The 19,620-nt window shown below is 29.9% G+C and overlaps 5 protein-coding genes across 14 annotated transcripts; 4 read left to right on the forward strand and 1 right to left on the reverse strand.

The window, feature by feature from the left end:
• Positions 1-162: 162 nt before the first annotated feature.
• LOC138186473 (recQ-mediated genome instability protein 1) lies at positions 163-3,330 on the forward strand. Of its 3 annotated transcripts, XM_069126385.1 has the most exons (10): positions 163-300; positions 517-660; positions 742-945; positions 1,154-1,311; positions 1,475-1,583; positions 1,728-1,907; positions 2,015-2,287; positions 2,413-2,688; positions 2,777-2,872; positions 2,992-3,330. In XM_069126385.1, the coding sequence occupies exons 1-10, from the start codon at positions 187-189 to the stop codon at positions 3,157-3,159; spliced, it is 1,722 nt and encodes a 573-aa protein (XP_068982486.1). In that variant the 5' UTR covers positions 163-186; the 3' UTR covers positions 3,160-3,330. The 3 variants fall into 3 exon arrangements, with proteins under 3 accessions (XP_068982486.1, XP_068982484.1, XP_068982485.1); XM_069126383.1 differs by having other exon boundaries at positions 1,475-1,907; XM_069126384.1 differs by having other exon boundaries at positions 175-300; positions 521-660; positions 1,475-1,907.
• On the reverse strand, positions 1,990-5,384 carry Coq5 (ubiquinone biosynthesis protein COQ3, mitochondrial). Of its 3 annotated transcripts, XM_069126388.1 has the most exons (6): positions 5,222-5,381; positions 4,827-5,122; positions 4,042-4,454; positions 3,833-3,921; positions 3,624-3,747; positions 3,342-3,479 (listed from the first exon to the last, which is right to left on the reverse strand). In XM_069126388.1, exons 2-6 carry the CDS (start codon positions 5,017-5,019, stop codon positions 3,390-3,392), a joined length of 909 nt encoding a protein of 302 aa, XP_068982489.1. In that variant the 5' UTR covers positions 5,020-5,122; positions 5,222-5,381; the 3' UTR covers positions 3,342-3,389. The 3 variants fall into 3 exon arrangements, with proteins under 3 accessions (XP_068982490.1, XP_068982489.1, XP_068982488.1); XM_069126389.1 differs by lacking the exon at positions 3,342-3,479 and adding an exon at positions 1,990-2,129 and having other exon boundaries at positions 4,827-5,384; XM_069126387.1 differs by having other exon boundaries at positions 4,827-5,381.
• A 118-nt stretch (positions 5,385-5,502) lies between these two features.
• LOC138186477 (transmembrane ascorbate-dependent reductase CYB561) lies at positions 5,503-8,216 on the forward strand. Of its 4 annotated transcripts, none has more exons than XM_069126394.1 (6): positions 5,665-6,150; positions 6,255-6,471; positions 6,614-6,826; positions 6,904-7,112; positions 7,198-7,355; positions 7,424-8,216. In XM_069126394.1, exons 2-6 carry the CDS (start codon positions 6,432-6,434, stop codon positions 7,584-7,586), a joined length of 783 nt encoding a protein of 260 aa, XP_068982495.1. In that variant the 5' UTR covers positions 5,665-6,150; positions 6,255-6,431; the 3' UTR covers positions 7,587-8,216. The 4 variants fall into 4 exon arrangements, with proteins under 4 accessions (XP_068982498.1, XP_068982495.1, XP_068982497.1 ...); XM_069126396.1 differs by having other exon boundaries at positions 6,425-6,471; XM_069126397.1 differs by lacking the exons at positions 5,665-6,150; positions 6,255-6,471 and adding an exon at positions 5,503-5,658.
• Positions 8,217-8,861: 645 nt separating this feature from the next.
• On the forward strand, positions 8,862-13,409 carry LOC138186475 (uncharacterized). Of its 2 annotated transcripts, XM_069126391.1 has the most exons (7): positions 8,862-9,359; positions 9,457-9,634; positions 9,913-10,299; positions 10,686-10,874; positions 11,133-12,389; positions 12,979-13,103; positions 13,205-13,409. In XM_069126391.1, exons 1-5 carry the CDS (start codon positions 9,129-9,131, stop codon positions 12,077-12,079), a joined length of 1,932 nt encoding a protein of 643 aa, XP_068982492.1. In that variant the 5' UTR covers positions 8,862-9,128; the 3' UTR covers positions 12,080-12,389; positions 12,979-13,103; positions 13,205-13,409. The 2 variants fall into 2 exon arrangements, with proteins under 2 accessions (XP_068982492.1, XP_068982491.1); XM_069126390.1 differs by having other exon boundaries at positions 12,979-13,409.
• A 688-nt stretch (positions 13,410-14,097) lies between these two features.
• Positions 14,098-18,341, forward strand: LOC138186476 (chitinase-3-like protein 2). Of its 2 annotated transcripts, XM_069126393.1 has the most exons (6): positions 14,099-14,295; positions 15,454-15,720; positions 15,848-16,129; positions 16,207-16,443; positions 16,638-17,061; positions 17,196-18,341. In XM_069126393.1, the coding sequence occupies exons 1-6, from the start codon at positions 14,237-14,239 to the stop codon at positions 17,337-17,339; spliced, it is 1,413 nt and encodes a 470-aa protein (XP_068982494.1). In that variant the 5' UTR covers positions 14,099-14,236; the 3' UTR covers positions 17,340-18,341. The 2 variants fall into 2 exon arrangements, with proteins under 2 accessions (XP_068982493.1, XP_068982494.1); XM_069126392.1 differs by having other exon boundaries at positions 14,098-14,295; positions 16,638-18,341.
• Positions 18,342-19,620: the final 1,279 nt, after the last annotated feature.

The raw sequence follows: 19,620 nt of genomic DNA on the forward strand, positions 1-19,620 counted from the left end.
GCTTTGGTATATAAAATACTTTGACAGCGACTAGCTGTCACTCAAGACCATAACCTTTCGTTTGTAATGATACAAGTTTCTATTTAAATAAATCTAGAATTAACTCGCGACAGCAGAGAGAGCAGAAACGGTATTTCATCGGTCGTTCCAAAATTAATAAATTTACATAAACACAAAGTGTCCTAAATGAATGAAGACGTATTCAGACGAATAAAAGGTAGATTAAAATCAGAATATTATTCAATGAATAATGAATGGTTGAGAGATTGTATAGAGTTTTACGTAAATCAACATGAAAATGTAAGTATTAACTTTATGTATATCTAAATGAAAATATTCGCACAATTCTATAATACGCGTGAAGCATTCCTTACATTTGAAGTACAATTATTAACATCACATTTTAAGTTTGGCTACATACATGTTACATTTGTTTCCGTAAAACATCGTAAATGTAAAATACTCGTATTATTGTTATAGATTTTTATACTTCGTTATAATTAATCTTATTTACAGCCAGGTCCAGAAATGATTTTACAATTTGTAAAAGAACAATGGCAACTTAGTGATTTGCGTAAAATTAATAATGAAAATGGATGTTTACCTTGCAATCTGTCGGATCAAAAATTTATTATTTTATCTGGAAACTATATTCTTCAGGTACATATATAAGTAAATAAAATACCTACATATATATATATTTGCAGAGATAATAGATTAATTAAAATTGTAATAATCTAGGTAGAACAAATGTATGATATTGCAACATCGAAATATAAACAATTAGAGCATATTAGGAACACTCATATCTCAAAAATAGATCTATCTGAAGCAGAAAAAATGGAGAAATGGCAACCTCCGAAAAAAAGAATGATACAATTACGACTAACAGATGGATTGCAAGACTTAATTGGAATTGAATATAATTATATATCTCGACTGAATGTATGTTAATATTTACTATATACTTTTCAATAACATATTTAAATTGATATAAAGGTCTGGTTAAGCTAAAACATTATTATTATTATTATTTTTCTTTTTTTTTTTTTCTTTTTTTTCTTTTTTTCCTTCTCTATTAAATAAAAACATAAATTTAAGAATGTTCTAAAAGTACAATACAAAAGTAAAATACTGTTATATTCTTTTCAAGGATATGCTATTACCAGGATATAAAGTTATGATAACGGGCCCATTGAAATGTCGCAAAGGTGTTTTGTTATTAGAAGAAGGAAAGTTGAAAGGAATTGGTGGTGAAGTGGATAGCCTATTAATACCTAATGCAATGGAAAATGTTTTAGCTAGAGCTCTGTGAGTTTAAATTAATATTAAAAATTTAACAGGGATAATAAGGAAATCAAAATAGGAGTAAACTATAAATCAAGTCAATTGAAGCTAAATTAAATATTCACTTATATTTTGGAAAGTCTTAATAATAACTTTAATATTATATACGTGTATTTATCATTTACAGAAATCTTTCAGAAAATCCTGATCCCTATAGCGATAATGAGACTAAATCAAATAATATTAGACCACAAGTACCACAAATAGACGAAGTCCTTTTTGAAGAAGACTTTGAAGTAAATCCTGAAGATGTTTCTAAAACTGAAGGTTCCCATAACGAAGATCGTAAAAAATCGAATATTAAGAATACTAACACAGAAGTTAAAAGAGTTCAAAGTTACGAAAATGAAGGAGTTTTGAATGATAATGTTCATTTTCAGAGAGGAATTAATAACGCTAACATTGAAATTAAAAGACTTTTAAGTCATGAAAATGAAGAAACGTTAATCGATGATGATTGTTTTCAAACAGAAACTGAATTTACCAGCGATGAAGTTAAAACGGATCAAAGTTGTGGAAACGAAAAAATCCTCGATGATGATGATTGTTTTTTAGAGATGGTTATTTTAATATTTTTATTTTATTAAGAGATAAAATTGTAAAATTAGTCGGTACAAAGCGTAGCTTTAAATTTAATCAACCTTCGAATGAAGATACTTTATTACAGGTTGACGAAGAACAATTTACAGAAGCGTCGATAGAACAGAAAAGTATTGCGTTGCCATTTAGGACTTTGCCAAAAGAGGGAAGCGATGACATTATTGTAATAACCGATGAGAAAGCTGTAACAGATGTAAAATATGACGCCTTTAGAGAAACCAGAGAGAAAGATTCGTCACATTTAAATTTCAAGTCGTGTACTGCCAAGACAGATTCATCGATTTCCCGTTCAAAAATAGGAAAAAAACAAAAATCTTTGTTAACCAACGGGAAAAAAAGAGTAAGTTATTGGACTCGTTCCGCTCGATATTAATTTATGTGCTTCGTTAAAAAGTAGTACAAACTGCTGCTTTCTATTATGAAAATTATTATCTTTAAAACATGTTCGGTTGTACAATATCTCAGGTTTCAACTTCACCTCGTACAACAATAGCTTCGAAGAAGGGTAGAATGGATAAGCAGATTACAGAATTTATAAAAGGAGTAAATGCTCCAGAAGAGCCGAAAATTTGCGAATTTATCTACGATATTAATAATGAAATAATAACAACCACAACTTTTAAAACTATTCGAGGTCACGTCGAAGTCCTCGGAAAACTAACAAAACAAGATCCATCTTGGATTTTGCAAGCTACAATAGCAGATGGTACTGGAACAATGGAAGTTTCTTTCTCAAATAAGGTGCTGAACTCTAATTTATTTAAGTGAAAGCGGGAATTTATTAGAAAATCCAGTGTGTTTGAAATAACTACACATTTTATGATTTTAGATTCTAGAAAATTTACTAGGTTTCAGTGTCCGAGAGTTTTCATTGAAAAAGAAATTGAGAAAAGAAAATCCAGAAATTGAGCATGAACTTAGGATGGTATTTTGCCTTCGCATTTTTATAAAATGCTTTATAATATCATAATAATTTTTAAACATATTTATTATTTTCATTATTCGAACTTTTTATGCTTCATAAAGAATATATGAACATTTCAGAGTTTTCGTAATGCAGAAAAAGAGATGAAAGCTCTGGATGCACTCTTAAAATTAGAATTAAATAGAGATGAAAGACCAACAGTAATCGAAATTACTGATTTAACTCAGGAACAGAAAGAAATAATAGACAGGAAAGTAAAAGCTTTTTTACTTGAAAACAACGTTTAAATCATAGCTTATTTTCAGTGGAAGAATAATTCAATGAATCATTGTGTTTGATAAAATAAAATCTCATAAAATATAAATGAAAGAAGTAAAATAAACATTTTGTAATAACATTTGTATAACAATATAATGAAGTGTTATTTTCACCAAATCTTTGGATATAATAAAAGATATATAACAAGTAATTTGTTATTTAATACATTTAATTATATCTCAACGATAAACGGTATTCATTATAATTTAAAACCAGAGTGAATAGCTACTATACCGCTATTTAAATTTTCATACGTTACATTTCTAAAACCTGCTACTTCAATCATGTCCTAAAATAGTAATTAGAAATTAAATATATATATATATATATATATACACACACACACGCACACACATATATATGTATATACACGTATATATAGACTTGTAACTTAAATAACATAAATATCGTGTTACCATGTCGCACAACTTACTTTAAATTCTTCTTGTTTTGGGAATTTTCTAATACTCTCAACAAGATATTGATAGGGCTGCCATTCTCCTGCTATGAGTGTACCCAACACAGGTATTATTTGAAATGAATATTGATCATAGAGCCTAAAAATTTTATTTTGTCATGCATAGATATCCAGCGTAAAAGACTTTAAATAATTGTTACTTTATCCTAAAAGGAATTAGTTACCATTTCAAGATATTATTATCTACATGACTGAATTCTAAACACATAAAACAACCACCCGGAGTAAGTACTCTGTACGCTTCAGAAAGTACCTACAACAAATATCGTTATTCCTTTGTAAAATATGAGTATAAAATCTATTTATACTTAGAGAAAGATATATCATTGAAGTTCAATGTTAATTTGATAAAAATTTTATAAGATTGATTTACCTTTCCAATATGTGTTACATTTCTTATTCCAAAGGCTATTGTGTAAGCATTATATGAATCGTCCTCGAAAGGAAGCTTTTCTGCATCACATTGCTTCCAATCAATATTAAAATTATTTTGATCTGTCCATCCTAAGTTTTTTGCTCTTACTTTACCAACGTCTAACATATTCTTATTTATATCACAAACTGTTACGGAACTTTTTACATCTTGGTAATTAGGGGTATTCTTTAAATAATTTAAATATCTGAATGTAATATCTCCTGTGCCACCAGCCGAATCTAATAATTTTGTGCCATGAGTTGGCCCAAGCCTTTGAATGAATATATCTTTCCAAATGCGATGAATTCCAAAACTCATAGCATCATTCATTTGATCGTACGAATTTGCTACCTTCTCAAAAACTGTATATACTAAAAAATTGTTCGATTAACTTGATAAATCTGACATTACAGATATACGAGATTAAAGATTAATACAGAAACAAATTACACGAAATGCTTAAGAATTAATATAAATTGTATTAGTTTGACTATCCTAAAAGCTCTTAAAATACAAATTATATCGAACAATTTGTTCCGATTCTTTTGAACAATTTGTATCTTGATTCTTTGTATATTTTCCGTTTATATATAATGTTGTTTCTCGTAAACAAAATTATAAATATTTCTATAATACAGGGTATACTTCCTTTGGGAATAAAAAGTTTTGTTACCTATAGTGATAATATATAAAGGAACAAAAGGCAAAATTGTTCAGATAACTACATAAATTATAAAATGTACCTTCTTTCACTTTATCACTTTCTTTGACAGTTTTGTATCCAAAATGTGTTGTTTTCTCATTATTATTAGTTGCAGTGGCATCTGAGAAACATTTCTCAAAGACGAGAGCAATTCTTTTATTTTTTGTTAAATTTAAAAGAAGTCTTCGTTTTTCCATCTTTCTGCGATATTTTATCAATAACCACATACACATATATATGCATATATTAAAAGATAAATTGCTTCCCTTATCGGTAAAATATTTTTTAAGGTTATCTTTATTTTTCAATTACATACGTATGGTGGTGTGAACGTTGCTAAAATTTATATTCGATATAATAAATTACTATCAAATAGCATAACTCTACGTTAGAGGGACAATAAGATTATATATATATATATATATAATTATTTACAATCTATCTAGTTTACTATACTAAGAAATATTGCAGACATTGGTTTTGAAAGCACTTTAATTTTAAGAATTTGTTGAAAACAATGAAATTAGACAATGCGTAGATTCGAAGTAATATATCTCAATATTTTTACTTAATAGGAGAGACCAAAGCTGTGATTTCTAATGTATTATCACTACTTTTATCACTACTATTTAAGGCTAAAGTTAATTCGTATTCAAAATTAAAAATTCCAGTTATATATCAACTGATCAATCTTATATTTTGAATCGGCATATTTATCTGCAATTAGTTTTTATATTGACTAGAAGTGCGATAAATTTAAATATCTCATTCCACAACTGCGTAGATATAATCGATAGTTTGTTTTACGTCGTTGGAGAACCTGCGTAGTACCTGTTGATTTTTTTCTTGAAACCTTTTGCAGAAAGTATCAGGTAAAGTGGCCAATTTCATAGCGCTATCATTAAATTAGAAATTGTGTTCCATTCTCTCCATTTTCATTTATATGTAATTCGTTTTCTCAAATTTAATAAGACTGAACACCTTAGTATTTCAACAATTATTTAATCAGATGTATAAAATCATCTTAATGATACTAAAGCAACAACTTAACACTTGTTGATTTATAGATGCTATTTTTAAGCATTATCACAGCATTAAGTGTTACTATGCGGAATGATTACAGGGACATAAGTTTCGTAATTTTACAGCCTAACACAAAGGGGACAATCAACTACTTTAAAAGGAAATTATTAATATATTAAGTGTCATTATATTTTAATCAATTTATATGTTTATATTTATATAGACGTTGTGTAACAGGATAACATGTTTATCTTAGTGGATGTTTATATATACATTTTCAAATACAATTAAATCCCCGAAACAAAAAGAAAGTTAAATAATTGTTACCATATGTCAAAGAAGTAAGTTTATTTTATTGAATATATATAATATGTTGTACATAAGTTCATAAGCTCTAATTAAAAATTAGTTTCTCTTACATGTTGAAATATCATGTGATTTTTAGTTTATGATAGAAATAATATCTGAATAATAAAGATTAAATAAAAGATTACCGTAGAATGTTGTTAAAAGTTGAAAAGAAATAAATAATAAGATTTAAACAGATAGTATAAAATCATATAAGGAAGGATATTCAGTTTAAAATTTTATGAAATAGAGAATTCATTTTTTTAGTTAAATTATGTCAACAAATTATCCATACGTATACCAGATATGTTTAGGTATGTCGATTATTTATTTTAAAAGCTTTTTATTTCCTATTAACTTTGTATACTTATGTTTAGTATCTCGCTTAATTCATTTCTTACAAGATGTTCATGACAGTTTAAAATTTTAATGAAGTGCTTACAAAATTATTTCCAGACATGGAGCAAATTACAGAACCACGTGTTAATCTGGAGGGTTTCAGACCGCTCATCATTGCAATGGAAATCGTTGGAGCAATACTGATAATTCTAGTTGCAGTTTGGTGTGGCAGTTATAGAGGTGGTTTTGCTTGGAATTCTAATCCAACGTTAGAATTCAATTGGCATCCTCTTTTAATGGTTATTGGATTCGTGTTTCTATATGCCAATGGTATGTTTAACGATTCAAGGAAACTTTTAAGAACATTGAATTAACTCTTTACTTAATATTATCATCAATCTTGTTAGGTATGTTAATATATAGGACACAAAGAAATACTCGAAAACGAAGATTGAAGCTAATTCACGCGGGCATAATGATATTAATTGTTGCATTAGTTGTAATTTCTCTTGTGGCTGTGTTTGACAGCCACAACTTGCAATCGAAACCAATTCCAAACATGTATAGTCTTCATAGTTGGATTGGGCTCACTAGCGTAATTTTATTTTGCTGCCAGGTATAAATGTCATTAACTCTTTATTTAGTTTTATCCATATATAATCGTTCAATAATCGCGAAATACATATATTTTAATATTTTAGTGGCTTGCTGGACTTCTATCTTTCCTGTATCCGGGACTACAACTTCCATTACGGGCTTCTTACATGCCAATTCATGTATACTTTGGAATCGCGGGATTCGTTGGTGTAATTGCTTCCTGTCTTTTAGGCCTCAATGAAAAAGCATTTTTTGCTCTAGGGTAAGTATAAACTTATGACACAATAACGTATGAGTCACCCTTTCGTTTATTATAATACGTAATTTCAGAAATAATTATCCAAACCTTGTAGACGAAGCAGTATTAATTAATGTAATCGGACTTATGTTAATCCTTTTTGGTGGATTAGCGGTTTATTTGGTATCACAAGAACGTTACAAACGTTTACCTAGAGCAGAAGACGAAGCACTAGTTGGTGGCAGAGCACAGTGAACGATTACGGTATATAAAAAAGCTTATTCTTGGCTTTCCAACATATAAACAAATTTCTAGTTATACTTTCATCATAATTATTATCATGTCAGTTTTCGAAATATTCCGATTCGTTTTTGTATCTTGTTTCTATGATCGACTTTCATGACCTTCGATTAAGAATAAAACTGTTAGCTGTCGTTTATCTCTTTTTTATCCTTGGTTAACTGGACTAACTAGTTCAAAATCATTTACTATCTATGTTAAATCATATTTAACTATTTTACTATTTCATATTTTATACTATTTTTAAATCTTTTGTACAGTTCTTATTGGTTGTTAGTTGAATTAGATAAATAAAACTTTATATATATTATGTAATAATAGTTTCAGAAATTTCTCCGTGCTTTCATTGATACAACAGAGCTGTGATGTTTAAGTTGTATTTAAAATAAAAAATGGTGGATATTACTAGCACTTAGATAAATTGAAATTTTATGATGGATTTTTCGTTCAATATTGCGTCTCGTAAAATGTAATCTCATCAGTATGTTCAATTATTTTAGATAAAACATATTTTATCTAACGTATTTTCTAATAATTAAAAATTGCTACCTTAAATGGTTGTAATATAAAGTATTGTGAATATTATATTGTTTTAATATATGTATATGTATATGCGTATATACGTGTGAATATTGAACTTGTATTCGTCTATCAATCAATTGTACATTATGATGGTCGACAGAAATGTATTTATTCAGAAAAGTATATATAAAAAGAATATACATCTTCCAAGCATAATTATGACTTACACTTTACTTTTCATCATATTTATAACCGAATAAAACAAAACAAAATTGTAATATTATTTCTAAATTTTTCCTTTATCATTTATCGAATATGTCAATTATTTTAAATGTTAATATTGAGATTCATCATTTTTATATTATTATTCATTCCAATCATTTAATATCAATACTTAATTCCAGTCCTTATTAACGGAATAATTTAGAAATCGAATCATGTAGTTAATTTCATTAATAACAGTGGAAACAGAAAATTTTGAATATTCCTATGTTTGCTTCTGCTTACTGTTTATTCGACAAGAGTTATCATACGCAGCAAAACCTTATCCTTCATGCTTCCATATACGTACATAACATGATTTTTAGGTTACATACTCGTACGTGTGAGTATCATGGACATAACGTCCGTTTATGCATATCATAATACAATCATATCGTCGTATATATGTCGTATACGTACACAGGTTATAGGTCTGGTAACTCCCGTGGTGGGATCAAGGCTTAATGAGCGGCAAATATTTTCCAATTTGCTCGCTAAGCATTAGACCGTCGCAATCACGATCGTCCGTGATCGTAGCTCCCCTCCTTCCGCCCTCAAAGGATCCCGCTAAAGAGAAGAAGACGTTTTGAAATGTGGATCATGGTTTCATTTTTCTTTTTATTGGAATACAAGTTTTAGATTTTTAGACTAGCATATGTCCATAAGCCATATTAAAAGGCCGCCGCCGCGACGACAGAAATATATCAATTCAACATGCCATGGACTTGTGCTGTGCCGAATTGTAGGACAAATAAAGATAAACGTAACGAAAAAATATCTGTTTTCATAGTGAAAAATGAAAATTTTGGTGCAAAATGGGCAGCATTGATTCCCGGAATAGAACGTTTGCGAACGGGTCAGCGAATATGCGAAAAACATTTTGAAGAACGTTACATAATTAGAGAATATATCAAGTACGATAATAATGGGAAGATTATAGCTCAGGTAAAATCATTTGATTTGTCCATTAAAATTATTTTCGCTACTGATAATGACAAAATCTTTTATTATTGTATGATACTTATTTTCAAATATTTGTTAGGTACCATTAAAACGTACGCGTTTACGACCAGGAGCTGTACCTACAATATTTGATGGATATCCATTGCAATCTCGATCGAGATCAAGAAGCCCACAACAAGACGTACAAGATGTAATAAGACACACAATGAGGAAATACGCCAGATTTTATACGGACCATACATATGCAGTACAAGAACGTAAGTTTTGACATTTTATTTTGTAATTCACTCATTTCAGGTCATATATTCTTTTCTGCGATTCTTGCACGCCAGAAACTATTCATTAAAATATTTGTATTTAAATTTATCTTATTGGGAAGTTCTGTAAAAATAAGATCTATTTATGAACATGCTTTGTTCAAGATGTATTTATTAACAAGTAAACGTAAAATATAGAATATATATTTACACACACACACGCGCGCGCGCGCGCGAGCACACACACACACATTTATAAATAATTTATGTTTAAACAGCAAAATGCTCAAAGTCAACAGCTAAAGAGGAAATAACCGCAAGTAGTACAACAAAGTGTTCCGAGTCAACAATTAAAGAAGAAGAAGAGGAAGAAGAAGAAGTAAGTGCAAGTAGTACAATAAAGTATCCAAGGTCAACAACTACAGAAGAAGGAGTAAGTGCAAGTAGTACAGCAAAATATTCAGAGTCAGTAACTAAAGAAAAAGAAGCAAACACAAGTACGATAGTATTGGAGAAACATCAAAATGAAGTTCAGGAAATATTACAGCTTAAGTCAATAAAGCAGGATGAATTTGTGAACAACAACATAGAACGATACGTACATCATAATAATGAATGTTCTGCTATTGTCTCTCTGGACTTTGATAGCAGTGTTCCTTCTCGTTGTAAGTATCTAATATTTTTTAATATAAAATACAACGGTAGATGGAAATGTTAATACTTCGTTAAATATTAATAATAATTTGTTGAAATCTGGTTACCCTGTATAATTATGACTGTTACCTTTATTGTATTGATACATTATTCCAGAAGTTTATCCCAAACATATTGTTATAGTTTTCATAACGATAGTAAGTATCTATTTAATCTTAATAAATTTCAAAACATTCAAAAACATCTATATGTCGCCTAATGCTTGTTTATAAAAAATTTATATTTGAAATTTGGACTTTTTGAAAATGTATCTATTTGATGAAACATAACTTTTTGTGCCATTTGTATTTTATACTGTTTTCTCTCTTTTAATAATCGACTTATTTTATGTCAACAGATTCTATTAATTCAAGTATAATGTCTTCCGTGAAATCGGATGTAAATATTGATTGTTCTATAAACAATACCATGCAACCTGAATCATTTGTGACAGTTACCAAAGCAGAAGATAACTTGAAAATGCTTCATTTTACAAGTTCTACTACAGTAATGTTTGACTCTATCGGTTTTAACTTTGAATCTCAACGTAAGTACGATAAATTTGTTTTGAAAGTAATCGATAACTTTTTACAATTATTTATAATTGTTAAAATTAAAATATCCACGATTATTAAAAATTTGTTGGGAAAAATAGTTTAAATCAGAAAAATATAAACTTTATCTTTTTTGCTTAGAGTAGTATTTGTTAATTATTCTTTCTTAAAGAAATTTCGTTAGTACATTTTTCTATCAAATGTCTAGATTGAGTATAAAAAGTTAATTATAGTTTTTTTTTTTACGACAGAAGACGATACTTTTGAGAATAATGCATCTTTGAAAATACCGAAACCATGGATCGTCGGCAACTCTAAAGTTGGCGATGAAGAAGCTCTCTTATTTACATATGCTATAAGAGTGAATGATTGCGGAAAAGAAAAGCATATTTTTGCAAAATCTGTTTTAGTCACAGGTTCTAGAAAAATAACTTACGAAATATACATGACACCCGTTGATGTAATAGCTGCAAAACTTCCACGAATATTAACTAAAATCACTATGATACCAGAAATTTTGAAAAAATTTAAAGATTTACGCACATGTAAAGGAATAACGTCCACTGGTTTAGATACAATCCGTGCAAACACTGCTCTAAAAAATTGTATTGGTACGGATTGGCGTCATGCAGACTGCTCTATATTATCTATCATGAGTGAGAGATGTAATTCATGTAAAAAATATTCTAATACCTTATCACAAAAGATTAGAAGAATGAAAAAAAGAACGGTTATTAAACGAGTCACAACTTCTTTGAACCCATTTGATGAAATGAAATTGAAGACTATGCGAGAAAAAATCAAATATAAAGATGCTAGGGTTAATCGAATGAAAGATAAGCTGAAGCGTACTACAGACCTGATCGTAAATCAACAGAAGAAAGCATGTATGATATGTATGACAGATAGTGACTTGGATAAAATTTCAAAAAATCAAAAATTAGTTATCCAAGAAATAATTTCGGCTGCGAAAACAAAGGATCCAAAAGGCCGCCGTTATACAGATGAGTTTATAATGATGTGTATGCTAATGAATATCAAATCTCAGAGTTACTACGAATTTTTGAGGAAGAACGAGATCATTCCATTGCCTTGTGCAAGGACCATTCGAGATTATATGTCTCAAGTGGGTACAAAGCGTGGATTTGATGAAAAATTTGTTAAGCTATTAAAAGAATCACAGTGTCCCGACCCTTGATGAGATCAATTCGAAGAAGTCTATTGCTGTGAATCCAGAGACGTTGACTTACATGAGCTTAACAGACTTTGATGACACTTTAAAGTTCAAATATCATCAGGTACTTGGCAACCCAAGGTCTCGTGTTGCAGTACCAGTTCTTAACAAATAAATATACTCAACCAATCGCTGGTTTTGCTTTAAGACGTTCAGCTTGCGAAGAATACTTAGCTAAAATTGTTTTTAAAGCAACATATTTGTTAAACAATGTTGGAGCTTTTATACATGATGTCATTGGAGACAGTGCTTTGACAAACAGAGAGATGACTAGGTACAACAGTAGCATAAATGAATTAAAAAAAAACTGATTCGCTCATCCGCAGATAATGAGAGAAAGATTTTCATGTTTTAATTAAATGTATTCAAGATAGGCTGAGTGAAGATTTGAAAAAATATAATTTGTTAAAAAAATTTAAAGATGTTTCTTTCATATTAATACCATTTCTTTACGACACGAATGTGCAACTATTTGTGAATATGATTTGTCGTATATTTTGTTGATAGATAGATCTCGTTATATATATAATCAGTAATTTTCCAATAAAATATGCACATATAAATAGAGCCGCAATGAACATGATGACTGATAAATCTTTAACATTTAACATTTGCAAATACTGATTACAAAAAGAAACTCTGGTTGCCTATAAAATATAATGAAAAATATTATCTGAGAAGTTCATAGTCCGTATATATGCATTATTCTTATAATGTATGTTTGTATTTGAGATACGTTGAGATATGTTGCAGATATCTAGACATGTGTAAAAATAAATATGTAAATCTATGTCTCATTGTCGTGGAAACATAATTTGATGTTTTATATATGTATTAATTACGTAATTATACCATACTTACAGGCTATCTATGCAAACAACTTTTACAAAATGATATATGTGTAAGAAAGGTAAATCATGTACAGAAACACTGATCCATAGCAAGAATAATACTTCAGTTGCACAGTTAGTTGGCATGAAAACGAAAGGTTTGATTCGTGCAAATTTGCATTCTTTTATCATTTAATGAAGTACGTAAACGAATGTTTCTTAAAATACACATCAAACATAAAAATTTTTTATCTCTCAGTGGACAAAATATTGGATGTACTGGAAATATGTCTTTCTGTAAGTAGGTTCATTATTATGTCCAACTAAGAATGTGTCAATTTAGACATCAAGGAAACCAAAAAGAAAAAGGGTCAGTCAATCAAAGGAAAATGTTCAAACCGATGTATAAAGATATTTTTATATATAAACATTTAACGTTTAATAAATGTGATTTAATATAAGTATTTTTTGCATTTTTAATAAGTTTTATAAACTCTAAAATTCTGTTATAATTTAATGCCTGCTCAATAGAAAATTTAATAACATTGGAAAGTTTCAGTCGTGAAAAGTATTATTTCAAATATTTTCGACAATATCATTCACATTACAGATAGTACATATAGATGGCTATGCAATTTTTTAATGAATTAAAAAACAAAAACAAACTTATTTACCAATAGGTGCGTCAAATCTACATGGTATAAAAGTATTAAAAATATATTAGATTTCGAAATTGTAATTTTGTTAAACGTTTTTATTGGAAATAATATTTAATAATGGTTCTCATAAATAATATTTATTCAAATAACATTCTTCTGTACCAAATGAAATACTGTGTATTTACTTCTTTTAAGCAAATCACGAAAAATTATAAAAAGTAATCTAGTCATTAATTAAGCACTACTCATGCCTATAAAAGGAATTACGTTGGTAAGACGTTATCATATATTCAAACGGAGTTGGAATATATATACAGTGTAACTAAATAGTAAATAGAAAAAGTACAAAGAAAATGTTATCATCAAAAGATAAATCCCGAGGAAGTAGATTCCTTCAGATACATGTCGTTCTCATTAACCTACTAGATCGCAGCGCTCTATGGCTAGCGGCCGATTTCGCAAAGCACGCTTTATGACATTAAAAACCTTACCCCCACCGCAGGATTTGTCAGGCATATCTGTATAAGTATACGACCCTAATCATAACGCATTGGGCGTAGTGATAAAAGTGGTAAGCCACCCTAGAGGACTAGCGTCCTCAAGCGTCAATTTTGACGAACATTGTGCGTTCAATGGTTAACCAAATCCCCGTGCCACAGGCCAAATATGAATTGTTAACCGACGTCCGACAGTAAGTTGCACTTTTTTTTTATAGTTAGTTGTCTTTTAATTCCCTTATATTATATGCATGCATGCATGCATGCGCGCGCGCGCTCGTGTGTGTGTGTGTGTGTGTATATATATGACAATCACATAACTCCTATAACAATAATTTGGTTTTCATTTATTTCTTTTTTTCTAATGTGTATAATAAATTTCGTAATTTACATTTACAAATTGATATTAGCAATATATCATTTTCAATGATATCATATTAAGCATAATACATACTTATTCATAACACTGTTTGGATGCCTCCCCACTACTAGATTTATATATTACAATATAATATTATAAAGTAGTATAGTTTAGATAATTACGCAGAAGAATATGCATGTATAATGTCAATACACATAAATTGAATAAATGATAATAATCAAAGTTCCATTTATAAGCACTTTATCTCTTAGATAATGTACAATATCAAATTCCTTATTTCAAAAGTTACAATTGAATATATTGTTAGATACACATATTTGTAAAGTCAACTACTATTGTTAAATTTGGTAAAATTTGATTTAAAAATTTGTAAATATTATTTTTTACAGTATTGAAACCGCCATTCATGTCAAATATCTTTTTACTCTACTTAAAAAGTTCTTTCAATATATTTTTGTAAACCTAAATATTTATAAAAAAAGGTATATACCTATATCGTTATAGAAAGTGTAAAATATAAACTTTGCTTGTTTTCATTGAATAATATAGTTATATTTATCTTATTTACATTCTCTATATTTACATTTTCCTGTATAATATTAAATATCTTTACAATATCTACTTTTATAGCTTTTTTTTTTATGTGTAATGAGTCATATGTGTGGGCATATATGTGTGAGTATATGTCAAAAGTTACAGGTGGTGTGGTTATTGATTATCCTATATTTACTATGATACAAGAAGCCTTCATGGTTTAAAATGGTTATAAATGCGCATAAAATAAATTTGAGATTTATGTTTCATGCAGCTTCAAGCGTATAAAATTGAGAAATAAATTTGTTATAATGAATTATTAATTGTATTTACTGCACACATTTCTGATATTGTATGAAACATAAGCTTATCTGTATGTATATATATCAATGACTCAAATTTAGAAATTAATACAAATTTTCATATCCTCTTGTAGACCACGTTGGAGAACGCAAGTTCTGTGCTTGGCATTAGTATCTTTGATACTTGGAGTTCTTTTCGTGACACGCGCGTGGTTGGGAATTGTTATCCTTCGCTCACCAAGAGCGAAGACACTCGATACAGAAACACTAACAGACAATGCCAAGATTGCTACGTGGTTACGTCGGGCTCGGATGTACGCCGAGTCGACGAAGGAGAACCAGAATGCGGACAGGAACAACAGCATCAGTTCGCCACAACACTACAACACCAATTCCTCAGGGTACTTATATATTTATTGCCCAAAGTATATATGTCTCAAGAGAAAGTTTGCGAACATTGTTATTATCATCAAGAATTAGTTAGGAGAAAATAACATTTAAGTCATTGAAAAGAGCTTTCTTTCATAGGCAAATCATTGTCTGTTATTACACCATATCGAGCGACCTGAACACGTTCTGGGAGCTCAGTCCGTCGCACATTGACCCTGATCTTTGTACGCATATTATCGTGGGTTTTGCGGGCGTGGTGAACTGCAGCCTAGATTTGGGCAGTAATTCATCAATCTACAAGGAAGTTATCGCCTTGAAGAAATTGCAACCTCAATTAAGGGTCATGATCAGTGCTGGCGGCAGTAATGAGCTCCACTTAGGTTTCTCAGAAATGGTAAAAAATCATGCAAATAGAAAAAGGTAACTTCTGTTGTTTTTCATTTTAATTGTTCCGTTATAAAGTGCATTGAAAACGCTACATGTTCTCTTTTTTATAGATTTATACGGTCCGTTTTAAATGTGACAAAGACATTTGGTTTCGATGGACTTGACTTAGATTGGGAATTTCCTGCGTGGCTTGGAGCTGATGAACGGGAAAAACTCCATTTCGTACAATTATTAGAGGAATTACGAAGAGAATTTTACCGGGCTACAAAAACGTTGATTCTTTCTGTTGCAGTAGCTGCTCCACAAGCTATTGTTGATCAAAGCTATATGGTTGCAGAAATGGCAAAGTGAGCGAACATGTTTTTTGTAATATGAGTAATATTAGATAGCTGCACTACTATTCGATAATGGCCAATAATAATTAGAGCTATTAAGATTATTTAAGAAAAAGTATTTCTTTATGTAACTATAAAGTCAATTTTGTTTATTTATATTTTCGTAAATGTTTATATAAAATTTATCAAATTTTGTTATTATTTAGGTATGTAGATTTTGTGAACTTGATGTCATATGACTACCATTTTTATGTATGGTACTATCCAATTACCGGACTCAATGCACCGCTTTTCTCACATGCTGCTGAATCCGGTTATCTTTCCACTCTAAATGTTAATTATTCGGTTCATTATTGGCTTTCAAAAGGGATGCCAAGAGAAAAGTTAATTGTTGGGATTCCTACTTATGGCCACAACTATAGACTGGATAATCCGCAGAATCATGATTTACTCGCACCAGCAAATGGTTTCGGAGAATTGGGGAAGATGGGTTTCGTTTCTTATCCTACAGTTTGCGAGTTCCTTCAAAACGGCGCGAAGAGCGTTTTCAAACAAGAAAGCAAGGTTCCCTATGCCTATAAAGACAGAGAATGGATCTCATATGATGATGTTACAAGTGTTTACTATAAGGCATGTACATATACTACTCTTACTTTTCAAGTCCATTCGATAAAATTATTAAATTTAAGACGAACGATTGTATTTCTAGAATTAAGATCGCTCAAGGACCAAACATATTCTAATTGCTATGTACTATGTTTTAGGCTAAATGGATCCGTAGGAATAATTTTGGAGGAGCAATGATATTATCCTTAAATGTTGATGATTGGAATAATACATGTAAATTCAATGAAAGCTTTCCTTTAACTCGTACTGTTAGCAAAATTCTCAGGTATCAAGCCGATTAATCCATTTTCGTTTGTCTCTTCTTTACATTCCAAACAGAGATATCGCATTCCTTGAAAAGTATTTGATCGATCAAATCGGAACTGCTTCTTCTTAATTTCTTACAGTGTCATAAAGTATTGTTTGCTCTTAAAAGAAAACTTCTGTCTTTTTTCAAAATAATTTAATTGCATTTGCAATTGTTTGCATATCATAAAGTACAACTATAATTTTAATTCAAAGCTATTAAATTAAACATACACGTATTTATTTATTATTATTAAAACATAATATAATTCATTTATAAACATATAGGAAGAAATTAAAGACGAATAATAGAATATTTATTAGTCATATTTATTAGACAGTAATAGTCATATCTAAATCAAAATTCTTTAGAAACTTCTTTGATGATCGGATATGATACTGTATGGCCGAATTACTCATAGGTATACTTCTGTTATGAAATTCCAGAGTGCAAAATTATGTATATCCTGGGTTTTAACAGCAGTCACCCTCGTTTTCTACACTCCTAGGCCAGGTATTTGTATTTTTTAGGCTGATGCAATATTGATTTGCCTGTTAATTTCAAATTTTCTTTCTATATCTTTTTCCAAACATTTCTTCAACGTCCGATGGCTATCGCTATTTGTCAGACATCTGGATTGCACTTTTCTACACGTAGTCTTACTGGTCATACACAGCCCAATAATGATCTCCTCTTTTACCCCCGCCCCCCCCCCCCCCTCCTCTCCCCTTGCTCTGCCCCATAGATCCATACAAAAGCAAAATGGTATCGGACCAACAACTGCTTTCGGCGACCTTTAACGCGCATCGTCGCTAACACATACGTACATGTATACGAAAGGAACATTAAGGAGGAAAATTACTTTCCTATCTAACCTTGTACAAATTGTTACCAAGTACACCCTATTAATTATAGTTAATAACAATTATTTACATTGTATTTATTCATTTCCATTTTACTTGTTTTGTTTGAAATATAATTTATTTTGAAATATAAATTTGTTTTCTCTTTTACATATATTAGTAGATATTAATCTGAAAACTTATGTTAAGGTAGGGAATAAAGAAACTAAATAGCACATTATTAATTAATAATTTTGTGCGGATTCCGAGGATTAATATTTCAGTGATTTGGAAAGTTCAAATTTTGAAATTAATGATATTTAATTATTATGTAAATTGAATCGTTCAACGTTACCACCTGGAAAGGATTTTTGTGATTTTTCAGTTAAAAGTTAGTATTATAATTTACAAATAAGTGGCAGTTTATTAATTTAATATCACCTCTGGTAATTTTCATCAAACTTTCATTGCGAAGAAAACTTCCACTGATGCACACATGTTGACCAAAAAAACTGGTTATCGTAAGATTTATGCTAACTCCTTATGTTTTAAAAGCCAGCGTCTGGAAACTTTGACTTCAGAAAGTTAAAAGTTTGAATTTCACGACTGTTCAAAGGCGTTAATATTCTTGAATAGATGTTGAATTTACTGTATTTACTCTTTTCAGTTTTTATTCTTTTTTATGTGTTACTTATCATTATAATAAACGTAACAAGCGTTTTAGAAGATGCCTTGTAACAGAAGCTGTTAAAAGAAATTAATTCGTGTTTTTAAATTTACAAATGTAAAGCGGCAACTCGAAGTATGTAATTAATTATCATTTAAAATTATTAAATATGGTTCCTCTATTACAGATATGTATTATCATGATAATTACTGTTAATTAAATGAAGTTGAATTTCAACATAATTTATAATATAGATATGTCGGGTTCACATTATGATTAGGTTTAGGGGCGTGTAACGAATCTTCATTTGGACTAGACATCGTTGTTATGCAATAGAGAAGATATTTACTAGTACAAATATGATTATTAGTACAAGTGTGGATATTACAGAATTGACAAGTAACCGCGTTGATTAGACAATGTTAACGACAATGGTATTAGGTTCGATAACGAATCCACGGTCAACGGGATAACAAATGTACTTTCTCCCAAAGTCTAATTTCTCGGACTCGATTTACTTGTCTACGATACTAGTATTACTAAACCAACTCTTTGTTAGAACGTAGAGTATTCACTGATCGTGAAGACGCTACGTAATTCGCTAATGAGACCTCACGAGAGAATGACTTTCCGTCACGATGATGCTGCAATGCGTTAACGTTGCTGTTAATTGGTTAATTTCTATATGTCGGTGGTTGAAGAAGAATGCTAACCACCCTTGAGAGAGAGAGAGAGAGAGAGAGTTGCTAGCAGGAAGCATGGTAGGT

This window comes from Bombus flavifrons, chromosome 13 (genome assembly GCF_040668555.2).
Source record: "Bombus flavifrons isolate JBK064 chromosome 13, iyBomFlav1_principal, whole genome shotgun sequence".
Classification (NCBI taxonomy): Eukaryota; Metazoa; Arthropoda; class Insecta; order Hymenoptera; family Apidae; genus Bombus; species Bombus flavifrons.

What these genes read in the sequence shown, in the direction of transcription:
- LOC138186473 (XM_069126383.1), top strand. Translation starts at nt 187, where the DNA reads ATGAATGAAGACGTATTCAGACGAATAAAAGGTAGATTAAAATCAGAA. An exon ending in ATTATATATCTCGACTGAAT is followed by an intron (nt 946 to 1,153) that starts GTATGTTAATAT and finishes ATTCTTTTCAAG; the next exon opens with GATATGCTATTACCAGGATA. An exon ending in AATGTTTTAGCTAGAGCTCT is followed by an intron (nt 1,312 to 1,474) that starts GTGAGTTTAAAT and finishes TATCATTTACAG; the next exon opens with AAATCTTTCAGAAAATCCTG.
- Coq5 (XM_069126388.1), bottom strand. Translation starts at nt 5,019, where the DNA reads ATGTGTATGTGGTTATTGATAAAATATCGCAGAAAGATGGAAAAACGA. An exon ending in AAGTGATAAAGTGAAAGAAG is followed by an intron (nt 4,455 to 4,826) that starts GTACATTTTATA and finishes ACAATTTTTTAG; the next exon opens with TATATACAGTTTTTGAGAAG. An exon ending in ATGTAACACATATTGGAAAG is followed by an intron (nt 3,922 to 4,041) that starts GTAAATCAATCT and finishes TATTTGTTGTAG; the next exon opens with GTACTTTCTGAAGCGTACAG.
- LOC138186477 (XM_069126394.1), top strand. Translation starts at nt 6,432, where the DNA reads ATGTCAACAAATTATCCATACGTATACCAGATATGTTTAG. An exon ending in CGTGTTTCTATATGCCAATG is followed by an intron (nt 6,827 to 6,903) that starts GTATGTTTAACG and finishes CAATCTTGTTAG; the next exon opens with GTATGTTAATATATAGGACA. An exon ending in AAAGCATTTTTTGCTCTAGG is followed by an intron (nt 7,356 to 7,423) that starts GTAAGTATAAAC and finishes ACGTAATTTCAG; the next exon opens with AAATAATTATCCAAACCTTG.
- LOC138186475 (XM_069126390.1), top strand. Translation starts at nt 9,129, where the DNA reads ATGCCATGGACTTGTGCTGTGCCGAATTGTAGGACAAATAAAGATAAA. An exon ending in ATGGGAAGATTATAGCTCAG is followed by an intron (nt 9,360 to 9,456) that starts GTAAAATCATTT and finishes AATATTTGTTAG; the next exon opens with GTACCATTAAAACGTACGCG. An exon ending in TACATATGCAGTACAAGAAC is followed by an intron (nt 9,635 to 9,912) that starts GTAAGTTTTGAC and finishes ATGTTTAAACAG; the next exon opens with CAAAATGCTCAAAGTCAACA.
- LOC138186476 (XM_069126392.1), top strand. Translation starts at nt 14,237, where the DNA reads ATGGTTAACCAAATCCCCGTGCCACAGGCCAAATATGAATTGTTAACC. An exon ending in TTGTTAACCGACGTCCGACA is followed by an intron (nt 14,296 to 15,453) that starts GTAAGTTGCACT and finishes ATCCTCTTGTAG; the next exon opens with ACCACGTTGGAGAACGCAAG. An exon ending in ATGGTTGCAGAAATGGCAAA is followed by an intron (nt 16,444 to 16,637) that starts GTGAGCGAACAT and finishes GTTATTATTTAG; the next exon opens with GTATGTAGATTTTGTGAACT.